We start from the raw sequence: 23,683 nt of genomic DNA on the forward strand, positions 1-23,683 counted from the left end.
AGCCTGCCCTCACAAAGGATGTGTTCCTCTGTCTTCATCATCTTCACGGCACTCTGCCGGACTCTTTCAAGCGGTTTTCTGAGGTCCTTCATCAACTGAGGGAGCCAGAAAATTGTTCCTTCTGACTGACACTGGTTGCACAAAAAGCTGGTAGGAGCCCCAAGCCTAGAACCATTCCAGGTCAGGTCGTTCGGGGCTCCAAGCAACCTGATCTAGTTGAATATATCCCTGCTGACTGCAATGGGGTTGGACTAGATGAGCTTTAAAGGACCCTTGCCAAGCAAAAGCCTTCTATTATTTTAATTTGAACAGTAATGAGAGAGGAAGAGCACTGAGCAGAGTATTTTTTCACCCTTGCAAAGCATTACCTTCTGCCACTCCAGAAGAAGAGAGAAAAACTAGCAGGCGTTAAGCAGAAGAAACATTTTCTTCTCACACAGCATGTAACAGCTCCTCTCCACAGCACTCCTACAGTTACAGAAGACTGAACTTCAGACCTCCTCCAGTCTTGTGCTGATAAAACTCCCTCCTTCCTTCTGGTGTTTCAACTGTGTGCTCAATCACAGAATGTTAGGGGTTGGAAGGAACCTCCAAAGATCATCAGGTCCAACCCCCCTGACAAGGCAGCATCACCTAGGGCAGGCCACACAGGAGCATATTCAAGTTGGCTTTCAGAGTCTCCAGAGAAGGAGACTCCACAACCTCTCTGGGCAGCCTGTCCCAGTGCTCCATCATCCTGACAGTAAAGAAGATTCTCCTCACACTGAGGTGGAAGCTGCTGTGTCCCAACTCATATCCAAGCCTTTAATTCTTTCTAGTGTATGTTCAACCTGGAATTTTATTGCAGGTTTCTTCACACTATTTTTCACTTCATTCACAACATCTAGCAACCTCTGTCCACAAGTAAAAGCCTCTCTGTATCTAGAGCCCTACTATTCATTACTTCTCTCTGCATCTTGGTCACCAGTTATTGCTGCCTCTCCTCAACTTCTCAGCTGGTTGTCCAAAAGAGACCAAGGCAACAACTTCAGCATTTAAACTCTACCAAAATTAATGAGTTTTCCACAGATATTTTGCTAGATTCTTAGCAAAGCAATAAATTAACCTTTACCTACAAACCTAAATTCATCAGGTAGACCTGCTGGGCAGTCACAGCACATCAGAAAAGCAATTCAAAACTTACTAGTGGGAAGGGTTAATCTTATATTTTGAAGGGATGTGGAGAAAAATAGGCAGGAAAAAAGTCATCTTTAGGGGTAGTGATTTAGCAAAACGACATTTTGACAGCATTTTATTGCAGTTGCAGGAGCCTGGTTTGAATATTGAAGATGAGAAAGAACATACTGGTCCTGTGCTGAACACAGGGGTCAACAATTCTGACTTGCCCTCATTAGCACAGTGAGAGGTTTAAGGCTACCTACCTGAATCATCAGCTAATCTGCTGATTCTCTCCAGCACAGCAATACAATCTCTCTCATCATCACTGACTTCCTTCAAAGTGTCCAGCAAACTTCGAGCCACCATTTGCCTAGTTTACAAACAAAAAAGATTTTAAAATAGCATTATTGGTGTCCAGAAATACAGACAAATAGTACAAAGCAAATGACAACTCTGCAATTAGACAAAACCCTTAAAATCAAGCAGTAAACTTATAGGCAGATTCACTTTTTGCTCAGTAAATTTCATGAGTCCTGCTTTGGGAATTCTTAATTCTGACATCTGCTGTGATCCTGGAGAACTATCCACTTTAAATCTAGAAGGATTCAAAACCAAACAGCCACAAAGATAAAAATTAGGAATCATCTGCCAAATGGGTGAAGAAGAGTTGAATGTTAGGAAGCCAGCGTCAGCTTTCTGCCCTCACCTTTGTCCCCAACAAAGCAGGACAATACTGCTGCTCTCAGAACAGTTCTGAAGCGTTCCAATGAAGCATGAGCACTCAGCTCAAGACTTCCATACCCATGGTGATTTTTGGAAGCCAAACTCCATTCAAATTTGGCAAGAAAGTTGGTGAAGGACCCAAAGCACAAATCTGCTGAGGAAACTGGGGTTGTCTAGCCTGGAGAAAAGAAGGCTCAGAGGAGACTTTCTGGCTCTACACAACTACCTGAGAGGAGGTGGGAGTGAAGTGATGGCTGGTCTATTCCTCCAAGTAGGAAGTGACAGAACACAAGGAACTGGCCTCAGGTTGCACCAGAGATGGTTTAGGTGGGCCTGAGGGCTGGTCAGGAGTGGGGGGACAGGCTCTTCTCACTTGCTCCCTGGGATAGGACAAGGAGCAATGGATGTAAGTTGCAGCACAGGAGGTTCTACCTCAAGACAAGGGGGAACTTCTTTACTGTGTCACAGAGCACTGGAACAGGCTCCCCAGAGAGATTGTGGCGTCTCCTTCTCTGGAGACTTTCAAGGTTTGTCTGGATGTATTCCTCTGTGACCTGAGCTAGATTGTGTGGTCCTGCTCTGGCAGGGGGGTTGGACTCGATGATCTCCCTGGGTCCCTTCCAACTCCTAACATCCTGTGATCCTGTGAGTGAGTGGTTAAACCCTGGATCAGGCTGCCCACAGAAGGGGTGGAATCACTGCTCCTAGAAGCATTCAAAGAACTGTGTAGATGTGGTGCTGAGGGACATGGCTTAATGGTGGACCTGGCAGTGCTTGGTTAGTGGTTGGATTCCTTGAGTTTGAAGGTCTTGTCCAACCCTACTAACTCTTTGATTCTAAAAGCTATAGAGAGCAATGGGCAGACTCTGGGAAAGTAAAATGTACTATGCCTGGGACATACATTAACCCCTAACCAACCTGAGACATACAGGTTGGATGGGGCTTTGAGTAACCTGCTCTAGTAGGAGGTGTCCCTGCCCAGAGTAGGAGGGCTAGAACTAGTGATCCAAAAGATCCCTTCCAATCCAAACCTTTCTATGATTCTACAGTTAAGCAAAGTAGAAAAAGAAACATTAACATGAATCAATTCAGGATATTTTTCTAAGGATACACTTGTCAGTGATAAGAAACAGACAAACTTAGGGGTTCGTCCTCTGAGGTTCTGTTACAAAGTCATGCCCATCAGTTACCTAGAGTGCCCTAAACATTAAACATTCAAACATCTCTTCCTCAACAGCCTGCAATGACAGAACTATTTTTTTTCACCCTTTTGAACACTGTGAGTTGAACATCAGTTCAGTGAGCAAGTGGAATTATCTCGACAGTGGAAAAGGCCAAGGAACAGCATCCAGTACACTGTTAGCTCTGGTACTGCCCCAGAACGATTGCTGAAGCTGCAAGGGTCAAGTGCCAGGTATTTCCAGAACTGACAGAAATTCTGTTAGGATGCAGATAGAGGCACTGTTAGCAAACAGCAGTGCTGTAGACAAGAAGCATGTCTGTGATTTGAAGGGTCTGGAGAACAGGTCTTGTGAGGAGCTGCTGAGGGAACCAGAGTTGTTCAGTCTGGAAAAAAAAAAAAAGAGGCTGAGGGGAGACCTTCTTGCTCTCTGCAACTCCCTGAAGAAAGGCTGTAGTGAGATGGGGGTGAACCTCTTCTCCCTAGGAAGAAGTGACCAGGTGGAAGGAAATGGCCTCCAGTTGCACCAGGGGAGGTTTAGGTTGTATAGCAGAAGAAACTTCACTGCCAAGTCCTGGAGCAGGCTGCCCAGGGTGGCAGTTGAATCCCCATCCCTGGAGGCATTTAAGAGACACAGAGATGTGGTGCTCAGGGACATGGTTTAGCGTCAGACTTGGTAGAGTAAGGTTAACAGTTGGACTCGACCTTAAAGGTCATTTCAATCAAAACGATTCCATGCTTCTAAGAGCAGAACCACAGCTATATCAACTGTGCTTACTGCAAATGGTGAATGTAAGCAGCGGCCACAAACTGGTTAGAAACAGATGGGAACATCCTAACGTACAAGGGAAGCTTGAGAACTTCTACAACTCCCAGCAGTCAGAGAAACTCAGCATGTTTCCAGGAATTCCCAAAGCTAAGCAGATGTTTCCACTTTCTCACGCTGAAAATCAAGTTTAAATGCTTCACACTGGCCACTTGCAACAGACTCTTTAAAGTGTTTTGACATGCAGATGAACAAAATCCTAAAAAACAACCAACCAACCAAATAACCCAACAAAAAACCTGCAAAAATTGTGTGCTTTTGACAGATTTCCTCTCCCTCATTCCTTATAACTTGGTAGAAGTGCAACATCTCTCAGCAGAGCCCTTGATATGCAGTTGAAAACTCAGCTCTGTCAGAATACTAATGGAGGGAAACAGACTATGTGACACACTAACCTAGAAGCAGAGTTGACTTGGTCTTTTAAAGGGCTGGATGCCTCTGAAAAGAGAAGAGGAACAGATGAAGCATATGTCATAAAGCAGCCTGCCTGGATGTGTGTGTCTCCTACAAGCTTAAATGTCACCTTGGGAACTGCGAGACAAGCCACGCGACCCACTGAGTTGATCTCAGCAAGTAGAAAACCACAATAAACAGCACTACATCCCAGGTGGCTCCTGGGGACTGTGGAATTGCACCCTACTTGCGCTGGGAGTTTTGGGCATCTCCTCATAGAGAGAGCTTTGTTGGCAGCATCCTGAACTGTGGTGGCTCGATCCCACAGCAAGTCTTTGCTAACTCACGTGAGTTAGAGTGGTTATATAGAAGCAGCCATTCAGTAAACTGAAGGCCACAAACCTTCTGCTCAAGAGGAGGAGATGAAAACACAAATCCTAACCTGATCTAGACAGGACACATTTCTTAAATCCACTCAAAGCTAAGAAGGGACATTCAGCTTTTTCCCTGGACTAAATGTGGAAGATGGCTTCCACCTACATCCAGGTGGTACTTAGCCTTCTGTGCTCATAAAGGAATCAGTGGATCTGCTCTGGCATTCAGCAGATCCTGGTGAGAAGCACCACAGCAAAAGACAATGGGCCAAGCTAAGCTGGCTTTGGAAAGCCTAACTGGGAAGCCAGCCAATAATGACAGTGTAAATTCCTAAGTCCATCCATCCAGCATCTTGGGAGCTGATATTCACTCATCTCATTGAATCACAGAATGGTTTGAGTTGGAAGGGATCTTAGGGATCTTACTCAGCTTCTCTGCCATGGGCAGAGACATCTTTCACTAGATCAGGTCACTCAAAGCCCTGTCCAACTTGGCCTTGAACACTTACAGGAATGGGACACCCACAACTTCTTTGGGCAACCTGCTCCTGTGAGTGTTTCATCACCCTCAGACAAACAAATTCCTTCCTAATCTTTAATCCAAACCTCTCCTCTTCCAGTTTAAAACCATTATCCCTTAGTTCTATCACGTGTCATCATAAAAAAGTCCCTCTCCAGCTTTCTTGCAGGCCCCATCTAAGTACCACAAGGCTGCAAGAAGGACTCTCCAGAGCCTTCTCTTCACAGAGGTGGTGTTCCAGCCTTCTGATCATTTTTGTGGCCTCCTTTGGACCTGCTCAAGCAGGTCCATGTATCCAAACAACTCAGGCTCTGGCCTAGCTCTGCCATTATCTCAAACAATCTGCCAAAACTACTCTTGTGCCTCCAAGGCACAAACACAGGACTCAAAGCTAAGCCTGCCTCGCATCTGAGACAGGCTGAGAGCACACTGAAGTGTAGGCAACTAATGCCTAATGATCTGAGCTCACCCTTGAACATTGTCTGCTTGCTGGAGAGCTGAAGCAAGCAAGGGTCCCTTGCTACCTGATCACAGAGTCACAGAGTTATCACGGTTAGAAGGGACCTCAAGGATCATCTAGCTCCAACCTCTCTGCCATGAGCAGGGACACTTTCCACTAAATCAAGCCTGGCCTTTAAAACTTCCAGGGAAGGGGCTTCCAACACCTCTTTGGGCAACCTTCCTTCTCATGCAGCACTGATGGTTGTGTGATAAAAAGCCTGGAAGATTCCATCTTGGGGTCAGGAATCAGACAGCCACACTGAAATAGTCATGTGTGGCACAGCTTCCTCTCTGACACCAACCTCTCTTCCACATTGAGTGTAGAAACCAAGAAGGCTGCTTTCCACTGACCATACCTGTGCCAGGAAGTCAAAGGAGTATATTTTCTAGCCAAAACCCACAAGTAACTCAGAATGCTTTAGGTTACATCTTTACTCACACTGCAAATACCAATCCTTTTTTGAGATCCAACATCTCCTCCGCTAGTGCTGAGTGCTGCCCTTCAAGTATTTACAAGTTTACCTGATGTCTTTTGAAATGGTTTATCTCTCAAGGGACAAGCAAAGAAATACTTCAGAAGGCAGGTAACATGGCAAGAAGATAGCTTAAAAAATATCTACATCCATATGTAGCTACGGTCTTGAGAGCCAAGACTGATCACAGTGATGAATGAGAGTTTGCTGCCAAGATCTGCTTTGCTTTGAAGAGAAAGGGCAACAAAATTCCTCACAAAGTAGGCTGAAAAAAGGAAGGGTCTGCTGTCCAGGAACAGCCTCGCTGTTTGAACATCTGTTGGTGAGTGCTGTTTACTTCTGAGCCTTCTTAATGAGGAATGGAAGTAAGTTAACAGCAGTAAAGCTTAGGAAAACCCTCAGAGGATTTTTAAAATGAGAAGAGACAAAAGCTCTGCTCCAGTCTGTGCCAGCAATTGCTTTTTAAAGCAAAGAGCAAAAGAAGGGAATCCTCATCCATGCGTGCACACACACCAGTGCTACCAAACACAAGGACACTTTGTTTCAGGGTGATGGTCTTGGCTTCCTGCTTGACATCTACCCTTCCTATAAGATGATATTGGATTACATTGGTCTGGAGGCTGCTTCTTCCTTAATAAAATCAGAACCAAAGTCCTCTTTGCCTTGGTTTTCAGACACAAGAGGCGTCATTTAACATACTGTTTGTCAGGTCCCACTCCATTCTCACAGACCAAGACAACATCCGTGGTGTTGATCAGCAACACTTCAAACAGTGAGGATGAAGACCATGACCTGCCAAAAGCTGTCACACAGCAATTCCTTCCATTCGGGAAGCTGTTAAAGGAATCCCTATCTCAATCTCTTTTTCACTTCACCCTGTCAAAACCCACACATATTTAAAGGAAGAAACAGTTCCTGTCTGCGAGTTCCAAGTTTGATCTGCTAAAATTTCTCAGTATGCAGACAGATCTGTTTTCATCTCAGGGCAACTGGCTTTGGCTTGAGAAACTGAGAGTGCTCAAAGAATCCACTCAGTCGTAACAAACTACACTTAAGTAACTGGATGTGATGAATACTAAAGAGATTAAATTACATTTAAGTTGGTTATTCTTACATTTTCCCCCTATGAAACACTCCAGCTCATCTGGATATCAAAACTTCTCCAGTTACTCCTGAGACTGATTAATGCTGAATCATCACAAACTGCTGCAATCATTACTCATTATCACTTACAGTGATGTAACTGCTACTCACAGTTGTATTGCTAATGGCTATCATATGGTATTTCTTCTGTTTTCTTATGCTACACAACACAGTGAGCCTACAGAGTACTAGAACTCAGCAACATGTTTACACCAGCAAGAAAAACTGTGGTTACTCCACCCACATTCCCCTGCAGAAAAGCAGGATGCATAAAGCTGGACAGCATTAGCCACAAGATTTCAAGCTTGTGCATGCCCCATTCTCTGTGCAATCCATACTGAGAAACTCAGAGAGTTTCTTAAACAAGTCAATAAAATATATTAGGACCACTCTTCCTGTTTAAAATTCAAGTCACACAACTGGAGTTTCTGAGTTTGGTCTCCTCCCTGATGGCTGTCACCTACAGCCTTAAAAGTTTCTCTTCCTTCCCTCTCCATGAAAAAACAAAAACTCAAATTGCTGATTTCACCTTAAATTGTAAAATACAATGAAGAGGATTTCAGGAAAACAGGAAAGCTTTACAATCAGGCACTTCAGAACCAATTTATGCAGGTTATCATAAAATAAACCATTTGATCATTGTCAGCTTCAGTTCAATCAGAATGAAAACTTTCCAAACCAGGGTAAATTCATACATGGAATTTTAAGTACAATTCACATGACTGAAGTTAAGCACAGGGCTAAATCCTTACAGAGTTCAGACCATGAGCAGAAAACCAGAGGCTAAGCTATAGGGTGGTTGTTCATAGACTTATCTTCTCGATTCTGGAGAAAGCTCAGCATAAAAGCAAACTTGCTTACTTGCAGCCCGAATTAAACTATGTTAAAATGAAACACTCAGAAACCCACAACCTTAACATATTGTATACACTTCTGTGATCTTGTAACTGTTTGTAAGTAAAATAAAGATGCTGAGTTTGAATCTTTCCATTCCATCGCAGTATGTCTGTGTGCAGGGGAGGTCTGAGTAAGCTGCAATATCTGTGCTTTTAAATTAAACAATGAGCTCAGTGGCATCACAGAAATAAAAAGGGGAAAATACAGACAATAGTATTAAGTGGGTAAAGTTACTATTGGTAATCAGAAGCACCAACACCCAAACTGTAAACTAGGGGATCTTGCAGAATGCTTTTTGGGCTCCTTATTCCCTCCTGACCCTTCGTGAAGGCCATTCTTCAAGCCATTTTCCCCACGGAGCTATGGATACAGTTTACTCTTGTCTTCTAGTCCTGTGTCAACAGGAGCTTACCATCCCCAAAACACCTAAAAGGATGTGGTACAATTAATGATAAAGTTTAACAAGCCCTGCACTACAGCTGCTTAAATGGTAAGCAAATGGTTATCTGTTGTTAGTATTTTGCTCTCTACATAGAAGGAGAGTAAGTAGACAGCAGGAAGAGTGGAAAGTGAAGAGTTTTATGAAGTTCTTCTGTTTGGGTTGTTGGGGTTTTTGTGGTGTTAAATTAATTGTGTTTCATGCAAATTAACTGCAGTGAGACCCAAATCAGATGGAGACCATTAGGCAGACAGGACATTTAAAAAGCATACCTGTTAAATATGTTCTCACTTGCAGCGTACTTGTCCAGTCTTCCCAAAGGCGTCAACATTTCATCTTGTGAGACAAAGTCCAGGGCTGAAGGTATAATAATCACATCAAACTCTGAGCTGTAGTCATCCACACCAACTAGCAGAGACATCAGAAATATTCCTTATAATCATGGTAGTTTAACACTAAAATGATGTCTGTTGTTGGTCTGAAATACAGATGTCTAGGCAAAGTCCCAGGACGATGTGTTTACCAACAGCACTACATCATTCCCCTTCTCCCCTCAGCCTTTCCCAGCCCCCACAAAGCCTCTTCTGACAACACAAAAATTCTCTAAATTCCCAAACATGTTTCACTAAACACCTAAGGTTCAAGGTATTTTTTAGCCAACGATGCTTTTACATCTTTCATTTTTACCAAGCAAATGCCTTTTAGCAAGCTCTAAAGCCAGCTTTTTGAAGACACAGGCTAACACCACAGCTGCAATGAGCCCCAAGATAAAGAGTTAATAGACCATCACCCAACAGAACACAGAAAGACTTCTAAAGGGAAACCCCAAATTAAGCACGTTAAAAAGTTCAGACTATCCAACTATCAAACAGAATAGGCACAATTCACCTACTCTGTAGTTATTAATTAGAGCATCAATAGGCAACTTCATTTGAAGACACCTTTATCAACATGGAACCACAACAAAGTGTGGGAGAGTCCATCCTGCTCTGCAGAGCTGCCTGAAGAATTTAGATTTTCACTCAATGTCAGGGGCTGGAAGGCATCTCCAAAGCTCATCCAGTTCAACCACCCTGCCAGAGCAGGATCACCTATACCAGATCACACAGGAAGGCATCCAGGTGGGTTGTGAATGTCTCCAGAAAGGAAGACTACACAACTCCCCTGGGCAGTCTTTTCCAGTGTTCTGTTACCCTCACAGGGGCAAAATTCCTCCTGTTTCCATGGAACTTCCTACACCTCAACTTCCACCCACTGTCCTTGTCCTCTCACTGGGCATCACCAAGCAGAGCCTGGCTCCAGCCTCCTGGCACTCACCCTTTACATATTTATAAACATGAACGATTTCACCTCTCAGTCTCCTCTTCTCCAGGCTAAATAGCCCCAGCTCCCTCAGTCTCTTAGTAAGAGAGATGTTCCAGTCCCTCAGTTGTCTTTGCACCTTTTAAATATGTCCTCTAAACTGCTTGAAAACACAGTTCCATTCCAAACACACACTTCAGCCTACAAATGCAACCACTCATTTGCAAGAACTCCCCTAAGCCACCTGCTTTGCTCCTGCAAACACCAGCATGCTCCAACTATCTTTCAGCCCAGCCACATTTCCCTGAAAAGCCTTCTAAAAACTGGCAAGTAGAGATGGATGTTTGCCTTTAACTTGCCCCAAATATGGTTCACCAACAATTTAGCCACTCCATCTAAAATGCACGAATGGCATCTTTGGCATTATTCCATCAACAAAGTCATTTTGATACTCCCTACACTTGGAGAAGCTACCAGAAAAGCTGTTAACTCAATATTGCCCCCTCAGCCCTTCCATGCTTTCCACCCAACTTGGAGCACTTGGCCAAATCAGATGGCTGGAGCAGCTCTGCTATGGGGGCAGGCTACAAGTGTTGGGGCTCTTCAGCCTGGAGAGGAGAAGGTTTTGAGGAGACCTTGTATTAGCTTCCAGTATCTGAAGGAAGTCTACAAGAGTGCTGGGGAGGGACTATTTACAAGGTCTTTTAGCGACAGGATGAGGAGTAATGGGTTTAAACTCGAAGAGGGGAGGTTTAAACTACATGCAAGGAAGAAGTTCTTTACAGCGAGGGCTGCGAAACACTGGCACAGGTTACCCAGGAAGGTTGCAGATGCTCCTTCCCTGGAGGTGTTCAAGGCCAGGCTGGATGAGGCCTTGAGCGACCTGTGCTAGCGGAAGGTGTCTCTGCCTATGGCAGGGGGTTGGAACTGGATGATCTTTGAGGCCACTTCTAACCTAAACCAATCTGAGATTCTGTGGTAAGTGTTACAAATGCACAAAATCCAACCTTGAACGCATGTGTACTGGTTTGGACAGAGAGAGAGATTCTCTGCAGTAGCTTCTATGGGGCTGTTTTGAGGGTCCAACACACTCAGAGGCAGTGTGAGAAGCAGGAAAAGCCTTGACATTGTGTGAATGCTGCTCAGCAGAAAGTAAAACATCCCTGTGTTATTAACACTAGTTTCAGCACAAATCCAAACCACACCAGCTACTAGGAAGAAATTAAGCTCTACCTCAACCAAAACCAGTACAAACATCACTAGTTCAAAGGGAGAACGTCCACATTTGTCCCTGCTTTTAGAACGAGGACCAGGCAACAGGGCCACGTGTTTGTTTCCTCTCCTGCTGCAGGAAAACTATTTTCTCCACATTAGTACAAATAAGGCTGAAGCAAACACTCAGAAGGCATCTGAGCTACAGGACACACTTGAAAACCATTGCAAGTGTAAAGCCTATGTACCTCTAAATCTAGCCTCACGTGTTCACACCAACACAAGAAAGAAGGAGAGCTAGGTAATTAGGAGTCTGTGTGGAAACACTCTAGCCCAGCAGCTCAAAGTCACTAGTGGTGACAGAAGGAGGAACAATGACTGGACAAGAGTGTGAAATGCAATCACGGTGCCCTTCTGTTTTGCCCACATAAATGCTAAAGCAGAGTAAAACAAATCAATACGTTTATTCAGCTCGATTCAGGATCTTGCAAACTGCTTTCCCAAACTCTACAACTGCCACACACAAAACAGCATCGTTTTGTTTCAGCATCTGAGCCTCACTGACCTATTGTATGACCCAAGCCAAGTCCCTCCTCCTCTCTGTACCTTCACTCTCCTGCCCAATCCTATGCTTGGCTGGGCTTTCTAACTGTTCAGGCTTGTCTATCTACCTTGCATCTCATCCATACTGTGCTCAGAATATATTAACACCCTCCACCCCAACCCCCACTGCTTCCCTGAAGTTCTCCCTTTTATGAGAGATACAACAATTACCTGGCACAATTATTAACTAACGTGGACCATACAGCAATCCTGCTGAGACAGACTGTTCAGAGGTGCTTAGCCATCCGTGGACAAGCTTGGCCAAGCATGTAACAACACACTAGAGGTCCATGTGAAACTCAGTCCTCTATAAAGCCAGAGTATATAGCCAGTTCTCAACCGAGCTGATTTTTGAGCCTAGAGAAGGCTTAAAGGAGACCTCTTTGTGGCCTTTTGGTACTTAAGGGGGCCTATAAGAAAGCTGGGGACAGTATTTTTAGCAGAGTGTGCTGTGACAGGACAAGGGGTGATGGTCTGAAACTAAAAGAGGCAGATTTAGACTAGATAGCAGGAAGAAATGGTTTACACCAAGGGTGGCAAAACATTGGCCCGGGTTGCCCAGAGAGGTAGCAGAAACCTCATCCCTGGAATCATTGCAGCTCAGGTTGGACATAACCCTGTGCAATCTGGTCTAGCTGCAGATAGACCTGCTTACTGCAGAAGATTGGACTAGAAGACCTTAAAAGGTCCCTTCAGGGAGTCACTCACTGCAGCGAGCTTGGACTCAAAGACTTCTCTGATTCTTTGATTCTACTACACATCTCCATTGCATCTTTCACAAAGATCTTGATCTTACTGTGTCTTTGACAGGCAGGTGCACAAGACCACGTTCAAAACCAGTAACTATTTCTCTTTAATTTAATAATGCATGAACAACCCTTTGCCACAGACTGTTCAGTAGAGCAAGGTCTATGTATTCCTTTTGTTCCTCTCTACTTGGTGTGGGTGTCATGACAGAAACATCCTCATTTTGGCAGAGAAACTCAGTAACAAGGTAATAGGTATTCTAAAAATGAACCATTTTCACTCCTGAAGGCAATTTTAGAGTCAAGATTTCCAACTAATATTACAGTTTCCTCATTTTGTCTTCTGCACTGCCAAGATCTATTAAGAAGTCCCTGTGGCAGTTGCTACAGATAAATCTGGTATGATAGACTAATTTTTATTCAGCTGCAGTACAAACTATTTCCTATGCCCTACATCAATTGTTACCATAAGGATGCTCAGGTTAACACAGCACTTATATGCAGGAAGGATTTCATTCTGTTCTGCTGTTCAAGCGAGTGATTTTTCTGTTTAATTGCAAAGTACAAATCCTAGGAGCCCAAACATTTGATATCATAATCACAGAAGAACAGCAGCAGATTTTGCTCTAAGCTACCATACTCTGTGCTATAAATTCAATGTATGCTCAGACTTCTGCAGAACCCAGATTGAAGTCTCAGCCCTTCCATGCTGTAAATTTAAATACACTCACTTCCATCTCGTCTTCTCTAAGCAATAGCATTTTGCATCTCTGATGTTCTGTTCCCAGGGGCTTACTTCTAAGATGGGGACAATCTTTTTAGCAGAGCCTGTTTAGGCAGGACAAGAGGTGATGGTTTTAAACTAAAAGACTTAGACTAGGGAAAATAGAAGAAATGTTTTACAGTGAGGGTGGTAAGACACCAACCCAGGTTGCCCAGAGAAGTGGTAGATTCCTGGTATCATTTCAGGTCAGGTTCAACAGGACTCTGAACAACCTTATCTAGTTGAAGACATCCCTGCTCACTGCAAAAGGCGTTGGACTAGACGACCTTTAAAACACCCCTTGCAACCCAAACCATTCCATGATTCTAAAGAGAAATCCACCTCAGCATGAGCATGGAAGCTAAACATCTATGTTTATCCCCATTTAGGAACTCAGCTCTCTTAACCTTTCATAATGCACTATATTCTAGCACTGGTTCCACACTGACATCAGCAGCCTCAGCATCAGTCATGCTACTTCAGCCTTGTTTGCTACCACAAATTCACTGAGCTGCTTCAGAAACATCAACCAAGTGCTCCTGTGGTGATGGTTATATGAATATGACAAGATGTGTTTGGCACACTGAATCCCACCACTGCCTGCTCCATCTAGGTATCCCTTAGCAGTGATCACAAACCCCTCTGTCAGAAAGAAGGAGAGATACTTGAAACTTAAGATTTCTGTTTCCTGCTGTAGTCTTGAGACTGAAAACACAGATAACATGCTCCAAAATTACCTTGATACTGCCTATGCCTTGGCAGAAAAATGCAAGTTTGAGCAGCCTGTGGTTTCACTCAGCAAAACTGCAGAACAAGAGAATAAAGAGTACTAAGGGGATCTTCAAGTGATAATCTCAGATGCCGGTCAGTCCACCGAAAAGGGAAACAGCCTCCAGTTGTGTCAGGGGAAGTTTAAGTTGGATACTAGGATTTTTTTTTTCCCTGAAATGCTTGTCAAACCGTAGGAACAGACTACCCAGGGCAGCAGTGGAGTCACAATCCCTGGAGGGATTTCAAAGACTTGTAGATGTGGTGCTGAGGGGTATGGTTTAGTGGTGGACTTGGCAGTGCCGGGTTAACTGCTGGACTTGATGAGCCTAGAAGTCTCTTGCAACCAAAACTGTTCTGCAATTAGCAGGAGTAAGAAAAACACTTCCTTTTCTCTGTCTCTCCCCTAAATTTCCCATTCAAACAAGGAGCACTATCTGCCTTGAGCCTCTTACCAATGTGAAGCCACCACACCTGGATGCAGACACTTTGCTGTCTGTGCTCCCAGTTTAGTGAGACTGGGTTTGGGGGTGGGGAAACAGAGGTAGGAACAAGGAAGAAGATAAAGAGGGGGAAATGCAAAGCATCTCTTGATGAAAAGCTGCCCTGCTAACAGCAAGGCTTACATTAACTCCTATGTGGCACTTGCAGCACAGAGCTTGTTAACAGCTTGAAGAAGACAGAGAGCAAACTCTTTAAAATGAAACTTCAATACAGGCTGGGAGGGGGAAAGTGTTTAGCAGATGAAAGACAGACACAGGCATCAAAATCAGCAGCTGTTTACAAACAGAATCTATGCAAGTCTAGCACAGCAAATTGAAAGATCCACTAGACTAAAGAGAACATTTTAATATAGCAAAGGTCTTCAAAACAAAAATTCTGTAAGCAAGGAGGACAAGTGCAGCTGCACATAAATTTGTCTCTTCCAGGTAGACACAAGCAGCACTGAAAAATCCTGATTTGTTCTGAAACAAAGAATAGTTCTAACTCCTATTCCTCACTAACGTATTTTTGCACCACAGTAGAATCTATTTCCTACCCCTTAGCAGTGTAATCTGCGACAAAAGCTGGTCTGGAGGAAACTGAAACAAAGAAGGGCATCGAAGCTACCAGTTAGAACAATCAACAGTTTATATTTTGCCCATTGATTTCCTGCTGGGAGCAGGTCACACCCATCACCACGGTACTCGGGGCCCCATCTCCTACCCTTCCAAACAACTGCATACTATTAAGAATTGTAGAATGAGGCTGCAGTGAAGCTAATGTCAATTGGTGTGAGCACAAAAGTCCTACAAGGTACTTTTTTCCTCTTCTGCAAGTTCCTTATTGTCAAAGAAAGGCACCATCCTCTCTCTAGATCACTGCTGCTTGGGGGGAGTGGTGGGGTGGTGATTGAAGCCACCACTGGTTGAGAATTTTGTAGCTCTATGAATCCTACTCCTACCTTCAACCAAGATCCTACCCTGACCCTACCATGACAAGACACATACGTTCATACTGCTGTACACCATGCTCAGGTTCAGCTTCTCAGTGAGCATCTGGTACACACAAACCAAATCCCAAGTAGAACCTTTAACTCTTAACTGGAAAGCATCATGAAGGATGCTGCCTCTCAGTTCCGCCCTGCTGAGATGCCTCCTGCACTGCTGGGTCCAGCTCTGGAGTTCTCAGCACAAAAGAGACATGGACCTCTTAGAGCAGGTCCAGAGGAAGGCCATGAAAATAATCAGAGCACCAGAACACCCCTCCTACGAAGACAAGCTGACGAAGTTGGGGTTGTTCAGCCTGGAGAAAAGAAGGCTCCAGGGAGACCTTCTTGTGGCTTTTAAGTATTTGAAGGGGGAAACAGGACTGCTGGAGGGGGACTTGTTACAAAGACATGTAGTGACAGGACAAAGGGTAATGGCTTCAAATTGCTTCCAATGGATTGAGACGAGACATTAGGAAGAAATTCTTCCCCTTGAGGGTGGTGAGGCACTGGAACAGGTTGCCCAGAGGACTTGTGGAGGCTCCAAGCCTGGAAGCACTCCAAGCCAGGGTGGATGGAACCCTGAGCAACCCGGTCTGTAGGAGGTGATGATTTTTAAGGTCCCTCCTAATCCAAACTATTTTGTGATTCTATGAAGCAAGCAATTGAAGCTGAAGTGCTCCAAAGGCTCCTGCTGCCTTTGCAACACTAGTAACAACATACTGGCTATTAACTCAATTGCTGCACTCGCACTAAGGACTGTTACATTGTGCAGTTACTCTGAATGGTTCAATCACAGTAACTGAAACAAGCTTGCTTGGGCCAAAAGCTGCAGAGGAGGGAAGGTCTATGATGACTAGCACTTCTGCAAGCTATAAAACATGGCTTTGCACTGCAAGTCACCCGTAACTTCCTAACTGCACCACTCCTCTCACTCCTTAACCCAAAGACACCACTCCGGAGACCTTTCTTGATAGCATTCAAAACTCTCAGCAGGATTAAGCCTCCGTGTTTCCTGAGCACACAGGAGGAAATTCCTTCTGTAACTCCTCAGGCTCTTCTTCCTTCTGCATCTCTCTGCACTCTTCCTGTCTGTGCTTGGTATAAAGTTTAAAACTGGTCTGTGGGAAAAGACTGAGAAGGACAGAATGTAGGAGATGAGAAAAAGTAAGAACAGTCATGAGTGTTAATTTTTATGTTATGCAAAATAGTCTCCTCTGATAAAACACACAAACAAGCAAACCCACACAAGCAAATATTCTGACAGACTGACCAGGCTATTCCTCCTGCAGCCTAGAAAGGAAGGAAAAGGTGGTCTCTCTTCCATTCAAATATTTGGGAAGTGTTCAAACACTATGGCAACAAGACCAAAAAAACACCTCAGCAGACTTGTCTGTCAAAGAAGTATGCTCTAACAGGCTGCATTATTGCTCCTACAGAATGTCACTTGTATACATTAATTTACTTAGCTTTTATGAACTTGTATCACAGAATAATTGTGCTATTTGCCTTTTTAACCTTAAAAACAGTAAAAACCACCCCCCAGCAAACCAGTACCCTCAGCTCTCAGTGCAGTTCCGCTGTTTCAAATGAACATCTCTCACATACATATTTGACTTTTCCTTCAGCCTCTACCTTGGACAGGATTTTAAGAGCCTGTTGCTAGAAAGAATCTCACCCACACCAAGAAAAAGCCACTTGAATTTTTCTTACATTGTACCTTCTAAAGCATACAGAGCAGCCCTGATGTTCTGGGTTCCTTTAGAGGCAGCTGTGCCTGCCCTGCTCTTCCAAAGAGGGAATTGATACTCCAGCTCTCAAAGCAGAAGCTCTCCTTTCATCCTGTTCTGCTGCTGTTACAAGTCATCTCCTGCAGCTACTACTCTTACAATGAACACTTCCTGCCCACACAGAGGGAAAAGTCTCAGCAGCAAAAGACACACACAGGAAAGAAAGGCACTTTTATCTTCAACATGCTGTGGTCTGCCACCTCCACAGCTGGTCAGCAGTCAGAAGCAACTCCACAAATATCAAGGTTTCACTCTAAGCTTAAGCTTTTGAAAACTTCCAGCTCCTTCCTGACTTGTTCACTCCTTACCCTTTTTGGCTTTTTTATCTCCTCTAAACGGGAGAGAAAGCGAGAAGGAGGATACTTGAAGGCCTAGGAGACAGATCAGGTGACAAAGTTAAAGTTAAAAAAGAGCTGGCAATGTTAACTGAGGATGGCTGACACAGACAGGAAAGCAAAAGCTGTCTGCTGAAAAGCACAGTTCCACATCAGAAATGATGCTACTGGCCTTGGGAAACCGAAAGACTCAACAATTATCTCTTCATCAATCCTCTGTTAGGTGTAAGGGTGATAACGCATGCAGCTGCACGAAGAAGGTTCATTAGCCTCTATCAAGTCAGGCTCGATCCTTGCCTCACACCATCTCCTCCTCTCTCTAGTATGCCTGAGAAAAAGAGATGAAGCATTATCCACCTGAGAATGCTAAAACCGGAATTCCACGGGGACAGAGTCATCCACCTGAGGCTCCCAGCTTCTATGAGGGTCAATCACCACATGAAAAGACAAAGAATTGAGCTGAAGAATCGGGAGAATAGCAACCTGATCTCCAGGGGAAACAACAGACTTGACAAGGATGCTTCATTAGCATTAAAATCCGGTTATTAGATTCCCAAGGGAACACAACCTCGGTCACATCAGAAACCTGCTTCTGAGCACTATACAAAGTCTGCCGTTAGTTTCTGTTGTTATTTTTTGCAAGAGAGACTATTAAAGGCCGAAGACTACCGAAATGCCAAGCCAGTAACTACCCAAGACTAAGACCGGAAAGTCAGCACTACCGCATGGTATTAGCACATCACGTATGAAAGTCTCAGAAGTGACTCGACTTGCAGTTTGTATGCAACAACTAAAAGCTAATTCTTGTTCTGTGGCAGAAGGAACAAAGCAAGCACAACGCAAAAGCTTCTGATCTCACTCAGTCGAGCTGTGGGAAAGGGAAGGTGGATTTTCATGTACTGAATGTGTGTCGTGCCAGTGTAATTCACTGCAAAAGAGTAGGAACCACAGCAGCGTGAAGCTGTGATTGCGATTTGGCACTACAGGGAAACACAGACTGATGTTATTAAAAGAAAATAAAAACATCCTTTGTAGAACCGTAAGAACCACAAATGAAAGAAACGATCATAAGTGCAAGTTAGCTTCTACACGGGAAGAGACACCTGAAGTCTAAGGGAATAATCTCCCTTAAAGCATGCACTCAACACAAGCTCGTTGCTATTGTCAGATCATTTGCTGATCACCTGGAAAAAGGACATCTCAGTGATGACAAACAAGCTTTTGACATCTGCAGATGCACAAAGAGTGTTTTCTTCAGCTCTGCTAAATAACTGGTTCGCTCAGAAAAGCCAGCTGAGAGGAGAGGCTAGAAAGACCTGTCCTCCCTTTCCACTCACTGCAAAGAACTCAATACCAAACCTAGAGCTGTATTAGACCACAGCTACTGCACTACTGCTAATCCACAAGTAGAATTCAACCAGCAATATGAGATTTGCTAATGTAAAAGCCATCTTATTGTTAAACTTTAATTCTTATACCATTAAGCTCTTTTCCTAAAGAAAATAAGTTTATACATTGGTCAATACCTATACACATGTATATTAATATATATATATATTAATGCATATTAATACATATATATAATACATATAAACTCATCATAACTAATATAAAGTCATTTAACAGCTCTAAACTATAACTGTCTAAGCTTAGCTATTAAAATATTTTCTGCCTTTTCAGTTAAAATATCTGAAAATGAAAGTACAGCAAAGGGTAATTCCTATCATTTTTCAATACAATAAAAGGTAAAGCTTGAGAATCTGAATCTTAAGCTACACAATCACCAGCATGTGCAACTCTAAAGTCCCAAAGTTGTGTGCACATTGTGTATTGTACAGTGTATATTAATACATATAAATTCATAGTAACTAATATATGAAGTCACTTAACAGCTCTAAACTACATCTAAACTAAGCTTAGATATTGAAATATTTTCTGCCTTTTCAGTTAAAATATCTGAAAATGAAAGCAGTGAAGGGCAATTCCTAGCATTTTTCACCACAATAAAAGATAGAGCTTGAGAATCTGAATCTTAAGCTACACAACCACCAAGTGCAACTCCCAAAAGTCTCAAAGTTGTGTGTACAGTGTATATTAATACATATAAACTCATAATAACTAATATATGAAGTCACTTAACAGCTCTAAACTGTAACTATCTAAACTAAGCTTAGATACTGAAATATTTTCTGCCTTTTCAGTTAAAATATCTGAAAATGAAAGAACAGCAAAGGGCAATTCCTAGCATTTTTCACCACAATAAAAGATAAAGCTTGAGAATCTGAATCTTAAGCTACACAACCACCAAGTGCAACTCCCAAAAGTCTCAAAGTTGTGTGTACAATGTATATTAATACATATAAACTCATAATAACTAATATATGAAGTCACTTAACAGCTCTAAACTGTAACTATCTAAACTAAGTTTAGATATTAAAATATTTTCTGCCTTTTCAGTTAAAATATCTGAAAATGAAAGAACAGCAAAGGGCAATTCCTAGCATTTTTCACCACAATAAAAGATAAAGCTTGAGAATCTGAATCTTAAGCTACACAACCACCAAGTGCAACTCTCAGAAGTCTCAAAGTTGTGTGTACAGTGTATATTAATACATATAAACTCATAATAACTAATATATGAAGTCACTTAACAGCTCTAAACTATATCTAAACTAAGCTTAGATATTAAAATATTTTCTGCCTTTTCAGTTAAAATATCTGAAGATGAAAGTACAGCAAAGGGTAATTCTTAGCATTTTTCAATACAATATAAGGTAAAGCTTGAGAATATGAATCTTAAGCTACACAACCACCACCAAGTGCAACTCTCAAACATCCCAAAGTTGTGTGTACATGCAGTTGTTGGTTAACATTTTATTCAAACCCACAAATACTAATATTGAAGAGACATGAGATTGAAAAAAAAAATAATCTTTTCCCTCCTGATTTAAATCACAATTAAAAAGCCTTAGTTAAATAAAGCTATCCAATTTCCCAACCTGAATTGTAATTACAGATGGCTCCATTTTCCAGAGCACACTTCAGTGGGCAGCCTGAAAGAAAGCAGCATCATGGCACGTTTGATTGCATCGATCTGCACCTATCGTGATGTTCAATCTTCGGACATGTCCAGGGGGAGAGCAAGGGGGACACAAACTATCTGGGAAGTCATAGAGAACATTTTATGTAGCAGCACCAGAAGCTAACTCTGCAGCCCCATGGGTTTGCTATCATTTTTGGCGCTCCATATCTTATGCACTTAACACGATCCTATCCTGGATTTTGTGTGCACAAACTAAGATTTGACCCAAAGCCAACACTTCTCTGACCTTTTTTCATACACCATGCAAGACCAGATCCTGGGCTGCATCAGAAGTGTGGCCAGCAGGGCCAGGGAGGTGATTCTCCCCCTCTACTCTGCTCTGGTGAGACCCCACCAGAGCCCCCATTGCAAGAGGGATGTGGACGTGCTGGAGCGTGTCCAGAGATGGACCATGAGGACGCTCAGAGGGCTGGAGCACCTCTCCTATGAGGGCAGTCTGAAAAAGTTGGGGCTGTTCAGTCTGCAGAAGAGGAGGCTCCCAGGTGACCTTCTTGTGGCCTTTCAGTATCTGAAAGGGGCCTACAAAGAAGGTGGGGAAGGGCTTTTCAGGATATTAGAGAGTGACAGGACTAGGTGGAATGGACAAAGCTGGAGATGGGTAGGTTCATGCTGGACGTGAAGAGGAAGTTGAAGTTGTTCAGCATGAGAGTGGTGAGAGCCTGGAATGGGTTGCCCAGGGAGGTGGTTGAGGCCCCATACCTGGAGGTGTTTCAGGCCAGGCTGGATGGGGTTCTGGGCAGCCTGATCTAGGGTAGGGTGCCCCTGCCCATGGCAGGGGGGTTGGAACTAGATGATCCTTGTGGTCCCTTCCAACCCTGACTGATTCTATGACTCTAAGACGTCAGACAGAAGATGAAGTAAGCCAACAGTCCCACTAGTGTTATGGGTAGCTGTTACAGATGACATTCAACCACTGCCATTATTTTCCCACCTTAAAGCAGCCAGATGGGATAGGGGGGGTCTTCTGCAAGCTTGCAACTTCGAACTTAACCCTGTAGGATAGGATTTAAATTTTTTTTCACCTTAATGGATATAACACCAGGATTCTTCTTAGGTTTGCCTTCCCAGAAATGCAATGCATATGTTACTTATTTGGGGGGTTAGAGTTAGTAACAAAGCTGCCTTTTGCAATAAGAGCTTTTGTGATTTAGGAATTAAATTAGTTTTTTAAATTAATCTTCTTTTACAGCCTTCTGTATGTTCAGCCTCACAGATTTATTCTCATCTGTGAGATACACCCACAGGGGTTTGTTTTGTTTCTTTGTTGGGGTTTTTTGTATTTTTTGTTGTTACTTCAAACTGCCACACAAGGAAAAATTCACAGGCTAAGAATGGGAGAACTAGGATTTCCTTAATTATTATTAAGGATGTGAGGAGGAAGTTCTTCACCATGCGAGTGGTGAGAGCCTGGAACGGGATGCCCAGGGAGGTGGCTGAGGCCACATCCCTGGTGGTGTTTAAGGCCAGGCTGGATGAGGCTGTGGGCACCTAATCTAGGGTAGGGTGTCCCTGGGCATGGCAGAGGGGTTGGAACTAGATGATCCTTGGGGTCCTTTCCAACACTGACTGATTCTATGATTATCATAGCATCTCTCTTCCAAGGAAAGGCTGAGAGACCTAAAGCAGTCTAGCCTGGAGAAGAGCAGGCTGAAAGGAGATCTTCTCAATGTTTATCAGTATCTAAAGGACAGGGGGCAAGAGGATGAGGACAGACTCTTTTCAGTGGTACCCAGTGACAGGACAATGGATGAAAACTGGAACCCAGGAGGTTCCACCAAAACATGAAGAAAAATCTTCTTCACAGAGAGAGCAGTGGACCAGGCTGCCCAGACAGGTTGTGGAGTCTTCTTCCCTGGAGAGATTCTGACCTGCCTGGATGCGATCCTGAGCAACTTTGTCTGAGTGACCCTGCCTATTTAGCAAGAGGGTTGAACTGGACCTTCTAACCAGAGGTCCCTTCTAACCTCCACCATTCCATGACATTTCTACTGAAGCAAAATAATAGCTAAATTTGAAGCAGTGAAATACCATGTGCCAATCTGTGCAACTACTTAAAGCAATCATCTGTGTAACATACCATCAGGTGTAAAGTATGCAGTCACCTGAAAAAAAATTAATCAGAGCTTTCCAGTGGTTACCAAGCAACCAAGAGAAGGAAATAAGATGAAGCTTTCAAAATAGAAACGCAAACCAAAGCTGAAATTAATTATTTAGAAGTCAGTCCAGCTGGTTTATCAACCACTCTCTAAAAGCCTTCCTCAGAAAAGCTCCTGTTTAAATGCTGGCCTCTTCAAGGAATAAATCATTTTTCAGTAGGTGCCTTCCACAACAGATATTCTGAGGGTCTCCCAATGCTCCAAAATCAGATTTACTCCTTTGTTTCATTTAACCCAAATATTTATCTCACTGAGAAAGGATAACCTTCATTTTACAAGCAACCACTAAAACAGTAGTCCAGAGATATCATCATTTACTGCTTTATATTTCAGGTTAATTAGCATCCAAGGAGCTGGCTCAATAAATGGAGGCACAAACTGTACAGCTGTACAGGTTGTTGGCTAAACTCCAACTTTCCAGTAAAATACCCAATTCAGAGACCTTAAAGGCAAAGATTATAAACCAGCTGATCTTAACTTTGCATATCTGAAAAGGCACAGAGATGTTTGGCTCATGACTTTTATCAGGAACTGTGTATTACTGTTTGCTCAGCTCCAAAGACTTTCTTCTGCTGCCTTAGAATATGGTCAATAAAATGTAAGTCTTAGTTCACCTGCATTATCATCAAATACTGTGGCCACTGGCACACTTTCCTACTAGACCAGGTTGCTCAAGGGTCCATCCAAGTTTCCTTTAAACACTTCTAGGCTTGCAGCCTCCACAACTTGTCTAGGCAACCTCATCACACTTGAAGTGAAAAACTGCATCCTTTTATCCAGCCTGAATCCACTCTCTTTCACTTTAAAGCC

The 23,683-nt window shown here is 43.2% G+C and overlaps 1 protein-coding gene across 8 annotated transcripts in view; it reads right to left on the bottom strand.

The window, feature by feature from the left end:
* PPP4R1 (protein phosphatase 4 regulatory subunit 1) overlaps positions 1 to 23,683 on the bottom strand; it is an 81,862-nt gene that overhangs the window by 54,928 nt on the left and 3,251 nt on the right. For 3 of the 8 annotated variants that reach the window (XM_064150213.1, XM_064150212.1, XM_064150215.1), the window contains 2 exons: positions 8,900 to 9,035; positions 1,422 to 1,528 (listed from right to left, as the gene is read on the bottom strand). In XM_064150213.1, the coding sequence (XP_064006283.1) occupies positions 1,422 to 1,528; positions 8,900 to 9,035 (243 nt within the window). Of the gene's footprint in view, positions 1 to 1,421; positions 1,529 to 4,282; positions 4,326 to 8,899; positions 9,036 to 23,683 lie in introns of those variants that run through there. The other 5 variants (XM_064150214.1, XM_064150216.1, XM_064150217.1 and 2 more) reach the window with 3 other exon arrangements.

The sequence above is a fragment of the Pogoniulus pusillus genome, chromosome 10 (assembly GCF_015220805.1).
Source record: "Pogoniulus pusillus isolate bPogPus1 chromosome 10, bPogPus1.pri, whole genome shotgun sequence".
NCBI classification, from domain to species: Eukaryota; Metazoa; Chordata; class Aves; order Piciformes; family Lybiidae; genus Pogoniulus; species Pogoniulus pusillus.